The 16,930-nt window shown below is 40.3% G+C and overlaps 1 protein-coding gene across 6 annotated transcripts in view; it reads right to left on the bottom strand.

The window, feature by feature from the left end:
• The window catches only part of LOC100650714 (RNA-binding protein Musashi homolog Rbp6), a 777,530-nt gene that overhangs the window by 440,987 nt on the left and 319,613 nt on the right, over positions 1-16,930 (bottom strand). For all 6 annotated transcript variants that reach the window (XM_048412611.1, XM_048412610.1, XM_048412616.1 and 3 more), the window contains exon 3: positions 840-921. In XM_048412611.1, the coding sequence (XP_048268568.1) occupies positions 840-921 (82 nt within the window). The remainder of the gene's footprint in view (positions 1-839; positions 922-16,930) is intronic.

Here is a 16,930-nt window from a genome sequence, read left to right as displayed (position 1 = left end):
TTTCAGAGAAATCGGCAAACATAGATATGAAAAAGAGAAAAGAAAGAATATACATGTCGAATTGAGATACCTTCCTTCTTCTCCGAAATCGGTATAAAAACGACACAATTATTCTAGTTACTTTGTCTTATTGAACGAATTAAATATTTCTAAAAGCAATATGGCATCATTTTTCCTAGCATATAAATCTTCGCATTCAATTAATCATCGCTGTAGGTTGTTCGTATATCAACAAGTTTCGTGACAGCCTCTTTTCAATCATTTCCGAAGTGGCACAACCAATCATTATCTTATAATGTTATTAATCCATAAAAGCACCAACGGGCCTGGCATTTTGGCTACTAAGATCGTCGTTATCGCGGCTAATGACCGATCTGATGGCCCCAAGTCGTTCTTAACGAATACCGATATTATATATTCGCCGCTTGTTTAATCCGAGTTGCGATTAGCATAATGCGCAAGAATAGAACGCGGCAGTCGGCTTGCATGTCTGCGGTCGAAAGGAAACGTGAACACGCGAACGCAGAACTGCGGGACGCTTCTAATAAGGGGTCTAGGAATCCATGGTCGACCGTCAAACGCCCTCATAACTCAGGATCCGAAGGGTACCACGTTCCATAAAACTACGTCGAGATAAGCGATCGCGAATACTCGTATCGCTATTAAAAGGCAGGATATCCGTTGGATCGCTATCGCCATGCATAAAGACGCAAAGATACGCGAAGAAGTCCCTGGTCGATAAATTTTTGTAACTGATAAAAGAAGAATAAGGGGTAGAATAGGGATAGTTTCTTTTTTTAGGGAACGTTAAGGTGTTTCTTGAACGGAATCTCGCTTACCTTGATCGTCGCGTGGTGGGATCTTTCATGATCATGACTTCTGTGATGTCCCCATACTTGGTGAAGTACTCTCTAAGGCTTTCTGAAATCACAAAATGGTATCTTTGATTTCTTGCGTTTTGCTGGGTTTGATGATAAGGTGTTGAGGTGGAGTAATAAAATTTTGTTAGTGAACGTTATTCACATTGTACTCGCAGTACTATTCACGTTATCCATATTTTTATATATGAAAATTTATTGTTTCATTACCGAGTCAAATGTCTATGGAACATTTTGGAAATTCTTATCGAGTTTGTAATCAGTAAAGTAAGGAGAAGTTGAAAGGAAATAAAACTATAGCTAGTTATTGTGGACTTTCACTTTTCACAGTAGCATATCATAATAATTACTTATTATGTCGAACGATAATTTCTTTACGGATTTTAAGTTTATTTACATTTTGATATTGTTTCGTCCTTTATCACCTTTCTGTTATTTTATAAAATGATGTAATTTTACATCAGTGGCAGTCAATCGCAGTTCACGAGGTCGAAAAACTCAGCGTTCAATTACTTTCCTACTCGCTTCGGCATTTTACCTTTTAAATAACATCAGAGTAAGCATCTTTTTTACGAATGATTAAAAAGAAGATACCAAAGATTTCTCGGTGAGCTGTTCGTTGCAGATGATTTATTACAGCGCGTTATCTTGGCGAAAGGAAGGGTCCATTTTCGGAACAGTCGAGTCCTGAGACGAGTCGCCAATTACGTAGAACATAATGAAACTACCAGACCATTTCGTGAATCATATGATACGAGGAGGATTTACGAGTGGCCGTTTCCTGTCGGTTATCGGCAACACCACGCTCGTTACTTTCAACCTAAAGAATAATTTTAGCAAATCAGTCGCTACGCCGGCTTTTCGTTGAGCCATCGTGAGGGCCATCGTGCAAACGTTGAACGCGAGGAACTGAAATTCAACGGTGAATAATCGCGAACCCCTTATCTACCTCGTTCCCCGTTTCAGAATCATAGTCGCTCTCGATGCAGGCTCTAGACCTTTTGTGAATCAAACTAGAAACGATGAAGCACGCGAACCAAACGGTTGTACGCAAGGAAATGGACAACTGAATCCTGAGTGCTGAGTATTGTGAATCTCTTAGCGCGCACACAACGAAACTTGAAAGTCCAACGATATTGGTATTTGCGCTGAAAAGCGAATTCACGTAACTGGATTGATTTGGTAGAAGATGATATTACTACAGTAGGGGTTCCCTTATTTGTACAGCCATTATCCAAATACTCTAATATCCGAACGTTCTATTATCCGAACATAATATTCCCCAGAATCTAATGCCTTTTTCCGTTTCAAATATGTACATATTTTATTAGTGTTCGTACACAATGTATTCTTCCCTTTATTCGATTAAATGAATTCTGATTATAGGAACTTAGTATGAAACTAATAGCATTCTAACTATCGGGACAAAATACTACGTACTTAAAAAGCTCGAAAGGGATGTACGTACAACAGAATCAAAATACATGATGTTGGAAAAGCCACAATCACAGATATTAAAAGATAAAAGCATGATATTGAAAACTATCTAAAGTACGTAAATTGCTCAGATGCTGACAACAGTAAAAAAAACAACCTTAAATATATTGATATAATGAAATAGTTTTGTTACGATAAAAACGATAATAAGGACGAATTTATATAAATGGAAACAGCAAACAAAAATGGTAACGAAGAGGTGTCTTCTCAAGTTGGAGCATTCGTAGCGTTCGAAAAAGAAATTCGATGGTTCAAAGTACAAAAAGAATACAGCTCGATGCAGTTGTTTATGTTGAAAAAATAATGTGATTTAACAGCCAAAAAGATATGAAGTCCATAAATATTTAAAGAATCTGTCAATTAATCTTCGATACTCAAATAAATGAAATTTCATATCGGAAAGATGATTGTTGTATTAGCTGAACAGATTTGTCTCTCTATTAATTCGAATAAGGCATGCTCTACTATACTTATATTTTTATAATTTCGAGAAAATACTTGCAAAAAATAAAATTCTTAAAGCACAAGATTACAAAGTAATAATGGCTTATTATTTCTTGTCAAAAGTGAGAGAAGATACGTAAGTTGCAAGTAAATTTTTATAGTCGATAAAGTGTCGCACATAATTTACAATATAACACGGAAAGCCATTTACTGTTCTTTTGATATTGTACATCACTTTGCTCTATTTTTCTTGAAATATCGGTGTTGCACTTGACGAACCTTTGCGTCACTAGCTGATAAATTCTCGAACATTGGCGTTGCTATAAATTCCGAACTGGGCGAAAGTTTGGCATCAGATATTTCTTAATTATACGCTGCGGCTTAACTTGTCAAGTGTGCGCAATTAATTTTCTACGGTGTTAAGCTAAGCTAAAGCTCTCTCGTGAACGCACGCAGCATGTTCATAAATGACGTGGATTACGTTCGATACTGTCGACTTACATTGTTATCTATTAATTCTAATTAGCGTTAACGAACCTCGTCTTTCCGCTTGATTCGATGTCTCGTGGTATCGAAAACTGGAATTACATTGGAATTACCGAATGAATCAATATTTGAAGTCCCTTAATATACATATTATTAGATACCTACAGTATTTTAGAACACAAGAAACAATGTCATTAGATTATTTATAATACTTAGAAATTCTATTTTTACAAACTATAACCGGTTTGATTGCCTTATTCGACGTGAACTTGTAAAATTACAAAGAGTTGTTACTGGTCGTTACTGGAAATATTGTTACTTAATAAATTACTGTACAAAGGTGCTCTAGAAATATTAATCTTCCATAAATAAAACACGTTACGAATATTTAATTCTTCGTCGACCAAAGTGTGTTTACTCATAAACGCGTTCATTCAATGCCGACCCCAATCTTCCCTTCCATTAATCAAAATTTTCGCGACGGTTATCGTTAAAAGCTACGAAACGATAAATATGAAAACCATACTGCGCACTGGCCCTGATCGAAATCAAATAACAACTAATAATTTATAGCAGATTTAATCAATCCATGCGGTACGAGAGTTGCCGAATGCGATGGCGGTTTACCCCCCCTGACACGAGGGGCACCTTCTTGACCTCGTTTACGGGTGTATATCAAAAGGGTGAACTCTGGCCGTAGGCCAACATGGACACACTCCAAATATATCTTACACCCTATCTAATTATACGCTATTTTATCCAGATCGCTGTGAAAACCTCGTAATGCTCGGTAGTTACTTGCCTATTCCGTCGCGAACGGTCTCCGTCTTCGATAAATTGCCGATCCGCCATCCCGATACTCCAGCAGGGACGTTATCCTGTATAGATTTCACCTATCTCTTCCTTAGCTTCTCCGTTCAATCGTGCGTGCAGCTATGTACCGTGCACAATAGAAAGACAGGAAAGAAGAAAGATTGAGAAAAGGTGGGATTCAATCTGTTCTCGAACAACCGATACTAAATCTGAGCTTCTAGTTACTCTTTTTTCGGCGACAAAGTCTATTCGAGATATACACTTTAGAATACAATTAAGACCTAATGAGATCTCCTATTAAGGTAATGTTTTTGAGGGTATGCTGAAAAAGTATTAAATTTCCCCCGCGGCTTTTCAGAAAGCACTCGTGCAACCTGTAATGAATTATCGTGGTGTCTTATTAAATCTGACTGTTATATTCTAGTGGGAGAAGAAAAGAGTGGCGAATCCGACGCTCTCTCTCTCTCTCTCCCTCTTTCTATATATATATATATATATATATATATATAGAAGGGGAGATAGAGAGAGAGAGAGAGAGAGAGAGTACGAGGACGGATGGCAGAGTGGAGCGTTTATTGTTTATTCAGTAGATGGCGTTAATCAATGAATTATTGGTGTTCCTAGGTCATTAGCCGCTGAATACCACCTGTTTGGTAACGAGCTGTTCGCATAAATTACATCAACCTGCAGAATTAATTAGTAATACTTAATTAGTATTCTCGGAAAAATAAGGCGGGACCCTCTTTGCTCGCGCCAGGTATCTCAAACGTTACTTTTATTTGCGCGCCACTAATGACGACAATATCCAGCAATTTCATGGCCCTTAATAATTCTTTTTATACGAATTTGAAAATTGTAATTGTATGTCATTAATGTATCTATTTTGTCAGCTTCGTTAACAATTGATCGAAAATCGAAATGATTTCCTCAAAATTATTTTTTAATAAATGAAAGAGAAACGTCATTCTTTTAAGATTAAGAAGAATTGTAGTTTAGAATCGCTCTTCCTTCTTAAATTTTTTTCCTTTAATTTCGTGCGTCATTTCGTTTTAGGTATTCTAACGAAGAATTCTTATCGAAGAACTATCTGTCTCAATCGTTCTTTGAACTATGGAAATGTCGTTAAATCCAAGAGGCTGTGCCGCATTCGCTGATGCTACTTTAATTTGTCTCAGTGCGGATTGATGGAAGCAATTACGTCGTTCACGAAGAGACACTTTTAAAACGCTTCTGTGACTTACGAAAATTTACGGACGTCATTTTCTTAATTGTTCCTCAGAAGAAGTTATTTTTCACACGAGGATTCCCCAGCGATGCACTCTTTCTTACGTGACCCTATTCGACGCCATGAATCTCGAAAAGTGTCATTGCAATTCGTTCCCTGTCTCGGACATCGATACTTTTCAGTGAAATAAAACAACTTTGGGTTTCTATTACCGGTCATGAGAAATTATTCTAATATCACTGAAAAATTTCAATATCTTTTACTTCTCTCGGCATTTAATATATTTGGAGCTTGATCCACAATTATACTATACGAGATTCGATATTTTTACTCTTTTCGGAAATTATAAACGATTTAATCGATTGCATACCGGCAATGCAATAATATTAATTGCCATGCATTTGGAGTTGCGAAACGTGCATTGGAAATGAATTTCAATAACACTTATCAGCAATAAATCACGCATGACAAATGAATTATTGCTTTATGTCACATAATACCTATGATCCTTTTTACAAAATCGCTCAAAACCTAACCCCATTTAATGCCAGTGACAATTAACGAATTCGAAAGTAGCTGAAATTCTAGAAAATTGATCTGACGCTATTTCCCTTCAAAAAATATTACCACAATAATAATATTTGACGCTTTCACAGTTTTCATTAGACTTATTTAAAAAAAAAGAGTTTCAGTACAAAATACAAAATTATAACTTAGAATTATTTTATCAAACGCGTGACGCGCAAGTAATTTAAATCTCTGTTGCTCACACCTCTATTACAAATCCCGACAACTAAAACAAATCACAGCCTCCTTAAGCAGCAGAACACGGAGGCGTTCTATTCTCTGCGAATAACAGCGACAGGCATGCAAACTCTACGTAGATTTTACTCAGCATTCATGTACAATGTGTGCATATCAGTCACACATTGTCCCATTTCACTTGACATCGTCAGAATTATCCCCGTACACGCTTCCTCTAATAAATTCCATTTCCTAAAATACTACGTGTTTATGCGCCGCTCGAAACCAGTTCAAAGAATCTTCCTGTCAGATTTATTTTATGTTTAGTCAACTCTAATGTGAAATTGAACCCCCTACCATAAAGAATGTGATTCCAAAGTATGTGAATTTTATCACATTGAATAAATCCGTTGAATGTCTCTGTTCTTTTAACATTTGGCTATTGGACGATCTTTTGGCGATCGTCGACTCCTTTTCTCATGTTCGATGCACTCGACTTGTCCAAAGATGAAAAGGGGCCACAAGTGTTCCCGACATGCGACACGTCCACCTAGCGATTGCAGTTTCGTCATGATGGCATTTCGCCGCGCGGGAAACGACTTAGAAGTGTTAATTCGACGCGTATTAACGCTTCCACGGGAGTACAGCCAGTCAGCATAAATAACCTAGAGAGAAATCATTTTATTAGCGAAAACGAGACGAAGGGTACACGCTCGTCAACGACGATAGCGACCAACAAAGAGAGGAGACTGAGCAGAATATACGCGGCGAGGAGACGCGGCGAGGAGACGCAGCGAGAGTTAGATCCTTTGCTTGTAAGCGATTACAAGAGATAAAGTCAATCATGATGTACAATAGCAGAGGACAAGATATAGCGAAATCGTAAATTTAACTATCGCGTAGCGGTATCGATGTCCCAGAGCAGTAGAATCATTGAGAGTAGTACATGGTACTCTATTTTAAAGCTGAGGATATTTCATTTAGAAGCAGAAAAACTATTAAGATATTACTAATAAATCACTACTTGAACAAATTTGAATGTGAAGTACAGTTAATGGAAAAGGAACATTTTCTTCAGAAGATACGTAGATTACCAATTTAAAAATTAAAAAGATTTTTGAACGTCATGTTACAACATTTACAAAATTTTATATAGCAAATGATTCAGGAAACACATTCCATTCTTTCATACAATACACAATGGCAATTTGAAATCGAAGGTGCTTCCATAAAACGCCAATAATTCAAGCGCTTAATGTTAATAATGTTGCCATAATGCTGCTTTCAATTGTATCTATGTTAACTCTGTGTTAGAAATGCTTTTATGCGGCTTTGGTCAAAATTTCTGGTCTTTATGTGCTCATATTACGATCGACTGTTCTACTTTGACACCTAAAACTTTGACTATTGACTGATTTTACGACATCACTATAATGTGCTCTTTATTAAACTTCCATGGAGGACACATCTGGTGCGTTTAACCACGAGTTGTATCAATCCTGGTCTCGCGCATTCGATCGGATCTATCTTGTCTTTCGGAATTGGGATCCACGAAATCGTGATCGAGAGTAGAAGAGGATACAACACGAGCGAAAACGTAAATTCGCGGCTGGTTGGACGAGCCAAATGGTGCCAATTTACTCAAACTGCAGAATTATGCGAGAGGTAACGCGCCTCGAATATTTTAAGCTTCCGTCACGTGGATAAACGTCGAGTATTGTGCTAATTTTATAAATAGACAAGCTCTATCGAAAGGTAGTTATTCTCTCGTAGCTTTCGCTCGTATATATAGATAGATGTTTGTATATCATTGCATATTTACGGCGAAACTCGTGTACAAACGTGCATTGCGCGAATTAACGACTACAGTTTACGTGGTGCTTCCTTTCGTGCGAGGGTTTTCAATCTTGATGACATATAGTTTGTTGTTGCTGTTGGTTGCGTTTGTAGCTTGAAAAACAAGAGAGAGGAACTAAAGAGAACATTCTTTGCTTTAAACATCGTTATGTGAATTATATTATTAGGATTGTTTAATTGTAAGTGTATTAGGAGATATCAAATTTGTTTCACGAAATAAAATAATATCACTTTGAGGATCTCGTGATGATAAATGAAACATTAGTCTGTACTGACTAATTTCGCAAAAATTTGGTAATTATAATTGATGTTATTAATGAAGTAATTATCTTTCTTGTTATTAATTATTATAATTATTACTAATTGATCAGAATTTAAAATACACATTTTCATATTACATATACAAAATATGTATATTACATATACAAAATATAAATTTTCAAATATCGTTACTTTCTCGTAATATAAATATCAGCGAACAGTGTAGCAAAAAATTGAGAAATTACTGTTGAAATTTTTTGCAGGCGTAAAGCGAAATTTCATATATCAGTCTCGTCTTCGATTCAATCTCCGTAACGGAATTGCTCTAAAACGGTCGCGTGTCGAATTCCCATTTCTCGCATCACCTATATCAGCTTTCTCTCTTTGTCGGTACGATACAGAACGAATTACTTTGGCCGGAAAGTGCCTTTTCCGATTCTTGATCTTCGGCGTGCTCACAGCCCGTATGAAATAATTTAAGCTCTTTTTCGGAGGATCGCGGCGCAAAGGTTGCGCGGTGCGCTGAAATATTCAGATCCAAAGAAACTACCGTGTCTCTGGCTGCGGCGCGGCAGGTTGAGGCAACGTTACCCGTTAGCAATCCTGCGGGAACTGGATCCGTCCCGAATGGATTTCCGCGCAGGTGCAGCGCGGCGCGGCTTTGTTCACCACGAAGTTTTTCTCTTATTAAAAAGCGGACGCTGCAATTCGCCGAACGACGGGGCCGACTTAAGGAAATTACGCGGCGCGGATTTGGATAAGGATAGTTTAATATTTCATGGCCAGAAACTGGGGATGCAGCCTGGGAAGACGTAAGGCTTCGCTCCGGGGAACCTTCATTTTGAGAGTGCTTGCTCTGAAATGTGGCGTTGGGCGAGTTTTATTTGGACCGTAGTTGTGAGACTGAGAGAGTGGTTTGAAAGATAGGAAGGAATTTTGTGCAGAGAAATGTATCTTAGATGCTGAGGCAAGTTGAAAAGAAACAATGGAGAAATACTTGGAATGGTTGATTAATTATTATCTCGGGAAGTCTTGATAGTAAAATGGTTGAGTAGAATATCATTTTCGGGTAATATTTTTACCTAATATCTGCTGATTCAATAATGATAGTAGTAGTAACAATGTAATCATGAAGTTCACAAAATTCTCAGACATTAATTGGCACATAATAAGCATTATGCTCATTTAAATATCGTGAGAAAAATATTAAGTTTGTATTTTTTACAACTTGTTAATGCCAATATTTTTCCCAGAAAATGCAACAGCCGCAAAAAGTAATAAGGAAACACATATCTCAGCAATTTCTCTGGCTATCAGCTTCAAATTGAGCAACGGAACACGGGAAACATTCCGTGTCCATTGGTACACAATAGGTGGAGCGAAGAGGAGGAGCGCTCGCGTTACTTCGTGTCTGCTCCGCGCCGAGTTGCAGTTATCAATTCAAGGGATCCCGAAAAGATTGCCCAGTGAATGAAATTCAGAATTACCATTCAGCTTGATAATGTGGCTCCCACAATCTTTCCATTCCTTCCTTCCTTCCTTCCTTCCTTCCTTCCTGCCCTCTTTCCCTCCTTCTTTTCTGTCTGTTTGGTCGCCTTTACTCGCCCAAAAGATCTTCCGTCTCGCATCATAGAGCTCGCTGCTACGTGAAATCGAGTCCTCAGAACATATTGGTTCGTACTGTCGAGGAGCTGCAGCCTCCGCTGTCGGGGTGATAGTGAATAGAAGAAAAAGGAATGCCGGGGCGGTGGGTTTCATTCAAATGAGATCCAAGCTGAAGAAGTAACCGAAGGAAGGGTTGCGTGCGCAAGGGAGGGCAATAGCATAGCTGCCTAGAAGGTAAGAAGACCGAAGAAAAGAAGGGGGATAAAAAAGAGAGATGGCAAGCGTTGGTCTCCTCGAGTGTTTTTCTATTCAGAGCGGACTCGTATAAAGTTCTATATACTGAGTTCTATCCCATTCTATAGCAGAAACGTGGATACCCTAGGAGAGTAGGGATAGAAGACGAAGGAAGAGGTACAAGGGGGATGGTTCTCCCATCCCAGAGCGTCGTTCATTGAAACGAATGGTCTTATCTACCTCTTCCCCTTCATCCTTTTGTCTTCTCTTTTTCTCACTCGTTCTCTTTCTACTTCCCTATCCTTGCAATTTCACATCTCGTTTTCTTTGCTCCTTCCTCCTCTTTCCTTTCCTTTAGTCCTTCTCCTCGTGACCCTTGAACGCCTTCGTCCTTCTTGATCTTCCTTCTTCCTACTTTCCACTTCTCCCTCTCTTCGCAAGTCGTTGCATCTCGACGTCTCCCGCGAATCCGCCAGGATTACTTATCTCTCGGTAAAGGACGCTCAAGGCTCAACCTAAAGCATCATTTGAATAAACGCGAAGTTACTGCGCCGTGTTACGAGCTCCGCTAGGCGGTCGGCACAGAAAACGGATAGGTAAATAGATGGATAGACAGAGGTGAACGAATGTGCCAGTGCTCTGTATTAATGGCTCGAGATGTCTCTACGTTAAAAAGGGACGTGCTACTTTTTGTTACTGTGAGAGGAAAATCTTCGTTGCTATCGGTAAAATTTCTTCGACGATGAATCACGTGATTGGACGAGAATGTTGCGAGATTAATTCTATCACGGGGAAAATCGTAGCTTGGAAACGAAACATACATCGAACAGAGATGTATATTATGATTGGAACAAAATTTCTATCGACCATATCAAACGAAATACTGTTCCACTGTATTCTTCAATACGAGTCAATTTTTCCGTACTTCCAACTTACTGAATCTAATTCTATAATTACTACATATATACATATACACAAAATACTTAAGAAACCATCAAGGCAACACATTTTTTCTCTTTTCCGAGAATTCGAAGTACGAAATAGCATCTTAGTGTTACCCAAAATATTTATCAGACAAATACAGATACGTTGGAATACCTTTTGCATCCACGGCATTTGACAAATAGGATCGATGACCAACCTATAAATCTTTCATCTACTCTCAGTTGAGTCTTGCAAAAGCATATGACGAAGCAATTTTAAGGAATAACAAGAAACCGTGGATCGAAGTGGCACGCATCGAGAGAAGTAAAGTTCGATGAAGTCGAATCACAGCCTTCCTTGACGACAAAGTTCAACAAACTCGACTGTGACGCTGGACGGGCAGGCATGCGACGTACCGTCGAGTTGTCCGTGGTGGAAGACAGCAATTACCCGACGACGCTTGAGTGTCGTGTACACCGAATAAACAAATAAACATTGCCTCGTTGGCCGGACCAAGAACGCGTGCAGAGTCAGTCTGACACCCTATCCGTTCACCTCGAGCTATATCGCTCGAGATGAGCAGAAGGCGACGAAGAAAGGGACTCTATAGGGTGGCCAGGGGCGTGCAGGGTGGACAAGAAGAGGTTTCACGTTGCTCTCGTTCGCGTGCCGGTCTATTTTGGCGAATACACAGCATCCCAAAGAGACCATGCTACGTATACTCGTTGGCTTTCACGGGCCGTGCCATTAACGGTGGCGTAAGAATAAACTTAGGACAATCCAGCGTTCGACCACGTCATCGCGCGAAACCAATCCCTGAAATCTCGCCTGGTTTATCGTCTGGATTTGGTTTGTCGGCGATTGGATGCAATAACATCGCAATAAAAGTATTGCGGTTAAAGTCATTAGCAATTAGAATTACTAGTTATTAGAAATTTATTAAGGGTTTTAGAGATCTTTTCCTATGCTACTTGGCATTTCCATCAAACGTCATCGATTACATTAATAAACGTATGTGTTTAGGATGTAAGAGTATCCCAGGTTTACGATTAGACAGTACATCTGCTGTTTTTGAGAAGTAGGAATTTTCCACATTGCACATTATAAGGTTTAGAACCAGGATCACGTCGACGACTTAATTAGCATTTTAAGCGCTCGGCGAGTCCGTTCAATAGCAAATAACGTATTATAAACTTCGGCACCAGATGAGAATTCGACAATAGACCACCGGACGATGTGGCTAACGGGACGTTACGATACGCATCCTCCACAAGGTATGCACATGACGCACAACTTGGACAGACATATATTTCCACTTCACAGAAAACATTGACGAAAACACACGCCCTAGACTGACACCTAGAATATAAGCACCAGGCGCTTTGAGCATAAGACACACTTCCAAACACACTTCAAAATACGTTTCAAGAGACACTTCAAAAGAGACTTCAAAGTAAACACCATTTCAAAATCACAATCATTCTAGAAGACTTCAAAATCATAATCATATCAATACTTCAAAATAGACATTCATCAAAATCAGAATCATACTAGAACTCTTAATCAACCTTCCACCTTGAGTGTCAATATCGCCCAAGGTTCGCAACCTCAACCGAACGGATACAATTTAACTGATCGTCAACTAGTTCAGAGATGGCAACAGTACGATTTAAATGAATTTAACCAAAAGATCAGGAAGCAGTAGGACAACTAGAAGCAAGTTTTGCACTACTTCCTAGAAACGGAAGTATTATTTTTGAATATTACCACGTTAAAGACGAGTCGACGAAAGAAACGATATTCATGTTACATCAAAGATACATGACGGAGGCAAATCCTCGACGAGCAGGTCCCCGCCGGATCAAATGTGCATCAATCACCATCTCTAAAATTCACGGAGAAGGAAAAACCCAGGCGAACTCGGTTTGGGGTCGTTCAAAGCGAGGGCACCGTTGAGGTTGGATCGATGGAATTTAAAATAAAAAGAAGTGGAGGTTCCTCGCTAATATTGGTAATGGTAGAAAATTGCGAGCAACCAGACACCGCAAGAAGATAAAAGCATTCGCGTGTGCTTTATGCTCCGCGGGCTTTTGGTGTACCACCGAGGAAGACGTATTAGTTAGTCGTTTTCCTCGAGGGCCGATCTGCATAGCAGCGATACGAGGGGAGAGGGTGGTTAAAGGGAAGATGGCAGAGAGGGGAACAGCGACGAAGGGGGTTGCTTGATTTCGTAGGCGCATATAGGCTGGAACGTAGTAACGTAGGAGGGATGACAGAACCTGGAGCTTACCTGGCCGCGAGCCAACCCCACTCCTAGAACTCGTGATAGTGCATAGTCGGTGCATAGTGAGAGTGCATAGTCGGTGCATAGTGAGAGTGCATAGTCGGTACATAGTGGGTACCCGGTCTCTGCCCCACCACTCAGTCGCATGGGTGCCCGCATTGCAGTTATGGCCCACCATCCTAATGATGGCAACCACGCAGGTACAAATCTACCCACCCCTTTAGGCGTTCGCTCGTTCTATCTCTCTGTTCTACCGTTCCTCTAACGAGTATTTCTATCTCTATCTTACTCACGCCGTGCCGTTAGTCGCGCGATTTTCTGCTGACACTTTGCCCTGATACCGCTCTTTTGCGCCACGACACTTCCGCTTTCGTTGATCGAGCCCCTCGTGCGCTTCCACTACCTTTCCATCATCGTTCACCCTATCTAGTGCGCTTTTTCGGTTCGTCCACGGCCTTCATATAGCATCGTTCCCCTTTTACGAACGTTCGCCATCTCTACATCTATATATTTGTCCATTCGCCACCGCTATTCGCGTTTGTTTCGCGGTTAACCCATTTTCCGATGCATTTTGCTCCCCTCGCGGTGCAAAACGTTGATGAATACCTATGATCGAATAGACCTGGCATCGGCGATCCCACAATTGCGCTCTTAAACTAAGGCAATGAATAGCGGTTGCGCATTGATCAGATATGTATTAAATGGTTCGATGTACCTACCATTGGTGAAATAAGATATTCTATTTCTTTTCATCGATGGAATATCCAATCTCAATTTCTTTAACATTCTTACGATTTCATATCCTCTATCTCTTTCCCTTTGTACAAATTCATTCACGTAACAGAGAAAACAGAACGATCCACGGAAATTCTTCGACGTAGCATAAAATTAAACAAAAGGCACACGAAATTAAAGAAGACAAACGACCAGCTAAATCTTTCGCGTAGCCAATCAAGAGGATGCACCTGCCAGCTGATAAATCTGAATTAAATTTCTCTAATCGCGGATTTTTTCCTTCGATGGAAGCGCGCCGGGGCGGCCGAACTTCGTCCTATCGACTCCGTGGACTTTAGGAAAGGACTCCGTCGAAAAAAAGAAGAATGGGGAAGGAAAAAAAAGAAGTCAAAGGAAACGGAAGCGGGAGAATAGAAAAGAGAAACGCGGAGGAACGGAAGAGAAACGGTACGAAGATTTCATTCTTGTTACTCGCGGCGACATCTTTAATTCATCGAATGCGGATTGCGGGCTGAATCCTTGATGAGCTTTATTCCACATCCGCGCGCTCGAACTATTGGATCCGATGAGAGATTCTCATACGATAATACTCGACGCTAAGCCACTGTTCCACGTCTCACTTATACGGTCCTCGCCAGCCTTTCTTCTCCTTTCCCTCTGTCTTCTCTTTTTCCCGGTGATCTGGCACCTTCAGCGCATCGGCTTCGAGTTAAGAAGCTCCCGACCGAGTTTTCTCGACTTCTTCCACCATCCCCTATCCTCGATTCGACTCGAGGAATGCTCGCTTTCCAGCCGAACGCGGACGTCTCGCTCCAATCTCGGACCCTCAATCCTTCCTCGTTTTCTCGCGGGAAATCGCGCGGAAAACTAGCCAGTAAAGATCCTCTGGTGCACGTTTCCATCGGGATACGTCGCTCTCCTTTTCTTTCTCTTTCTGTTCGTCTTGTCTATTTTATGTAGCCGGACACTATTAAGGGGCCACGTCGTCCTACCTTCCGATGGAAACTCCGTCACGTTATATTCTGGTGAATAATAGTACTTTCTAGAATCGTTCAAGATAGACGACGGAGGATTGAAATCCTTGGGAAATCATCGATATTGTATGGAACTTGAAACCGTTCGTAAATGCGCAATTATCTACAGGATCTTCTTTGACTCGAGTCCTCTTTTCTTTGTAAGATGGGTATTTTTGTGTGACGTGGTTTTGGTTATCTTTAGCTTCCAGGAGGAAATTTTGTATGGAACAGTGTGATAATAATAAGTATTATTGCGGTATAACTGGAATGGCAGGAGTCGGTCAACAATGAATAATTAATGAGACAGGAATAGATACTAGAAATAGATAGCTGTGGCAGGTTTAATGTCTGACGCTGAATTTGGGCCGAAGCGATGTTCTATAGTTTATACCGTTTGTTATTATATCAAAAATTGAGTTCATACAATCGTGTTGTAATTAATTAAATTAGGGACGATTTTAACGGATTTGTAATTCACAAAATCACTCATTAAATTGCGAATGTCAATATGCATATTTTTATTTGAGCTCTACTTCATCATCGATAAACGTAAAAATATAAATCTGCATAAATATCCAAAATCTATCGATCACAATTCCTATTGGGGATGAAATTACGTTGTATACATTGCAAACAAAATATTTTCCATTGTCTAAAAATCGTCCTTCACCCATCGCAGCCATTCGTTTCATCAATTCATGAAAACAACGCAAACCGTATTCAATATTCATAAAATTATTATATCATTCCTCATCATCGTGTATACGGTTTTTATTATCGAATCATATCACGGTTCACCGTGGACAAAAGAGTTTCACCCCTTGTTTCGATCCGGAGAATTTTATAGAGCCGAGCAATTTAACTCTTTCGCGTGGTCGATTACAGATTAAAATCGAAACAACGAGAACGTTCGTTGATACGATCCGTCTACCGATAAAAGCACGACAAAAGAACGATCCTACCTGAACTCCGGCTCGGCAATATTTCCCAATTTATTTGACCGGCCAACAATCTCGCTTCGTTCGCATATTCCTGTTCACGAAAGAATAAACGAATTATTACAAAACAATGCAATGTTTGTGCATGCCAATGAATCATTTGACTTCGAAACTTGTGCACGCGGAACCGTACAATGACCGATGTAACAAAAAAACCACGACATACATCGTAACAGACACTGACTGGTTCATTGTCGACAAATCTTGTTTCGCCCAATCCACTCGAAAACACTACATCGCTGCTAGAGAACAAAGAGAATGACGTGTGACTAAAGCCTAGTGAAACATCGAACGTTTAATTCGGCGATCGGAAGCGCACTGATTAAAATTCGTCGTTTTACGATTCACACACTCGTTCTTTATATTTCCTTCTTTATGCGATAGAAATAGAATGGCGGCAATAATAATGGCAGAAAATCGTGAAGAAGATCGGCAACGATTCACGATTGAAGTAAGATAAGCGAACGACGTATAACCGGGGGAATAAGCGATTTCTGCCGATACACCGGATTCGATGGCCGTGAATGTGAACGAGAGAAATAGGAACGGAGGACTTCCGCAGGATATCTCCGCGGCAGCGATATTATGGCCGTCCCGGCCGTGGAAATATCCGAGTTTCTAGCGTCGAGCGTTTTTCGATTTCCAACACCGTGAATGAACCCCGGTAGAGAGACCCCTAACCCGACGATCCCTCGAGAAGCTGAGGGGAAGAGAGATCCAACGTGATCGTTTCGATAGTCGGAGTGTGTCTCGCTTAAATTCTCCGGGAATCGACGATGGTTAGTACGATCGTGCGGATTCCGTTCCTCTTCCTCTCCTATTTCCTCGCAGCGACCGCGGTTTCATTTTCAATGGCGCGATACGATATTAGCCGGGTAACCGGCTTCGAAACCGAGGGAACAGAGGATTGGTTAGCGACATCGAGGGGC

This window comes from Bombus terrestris, chromosome 2 (genome assembly GCF_910591885.1).
Source record: "Bombus terrestris chromosome 2, iyBomTerr1.2, whole genome shotgun sequence".
Taxonomy (NCBI): domain Eukaryota; kingdom Metazoa; phylum Arthropoda; class Insecta; order Hymenoptera; family Apidae; genus Bombus; species Bombus terrestris.
This window is presented reverse-complemented; position numbering and strand designations above follow the sequence as displayed.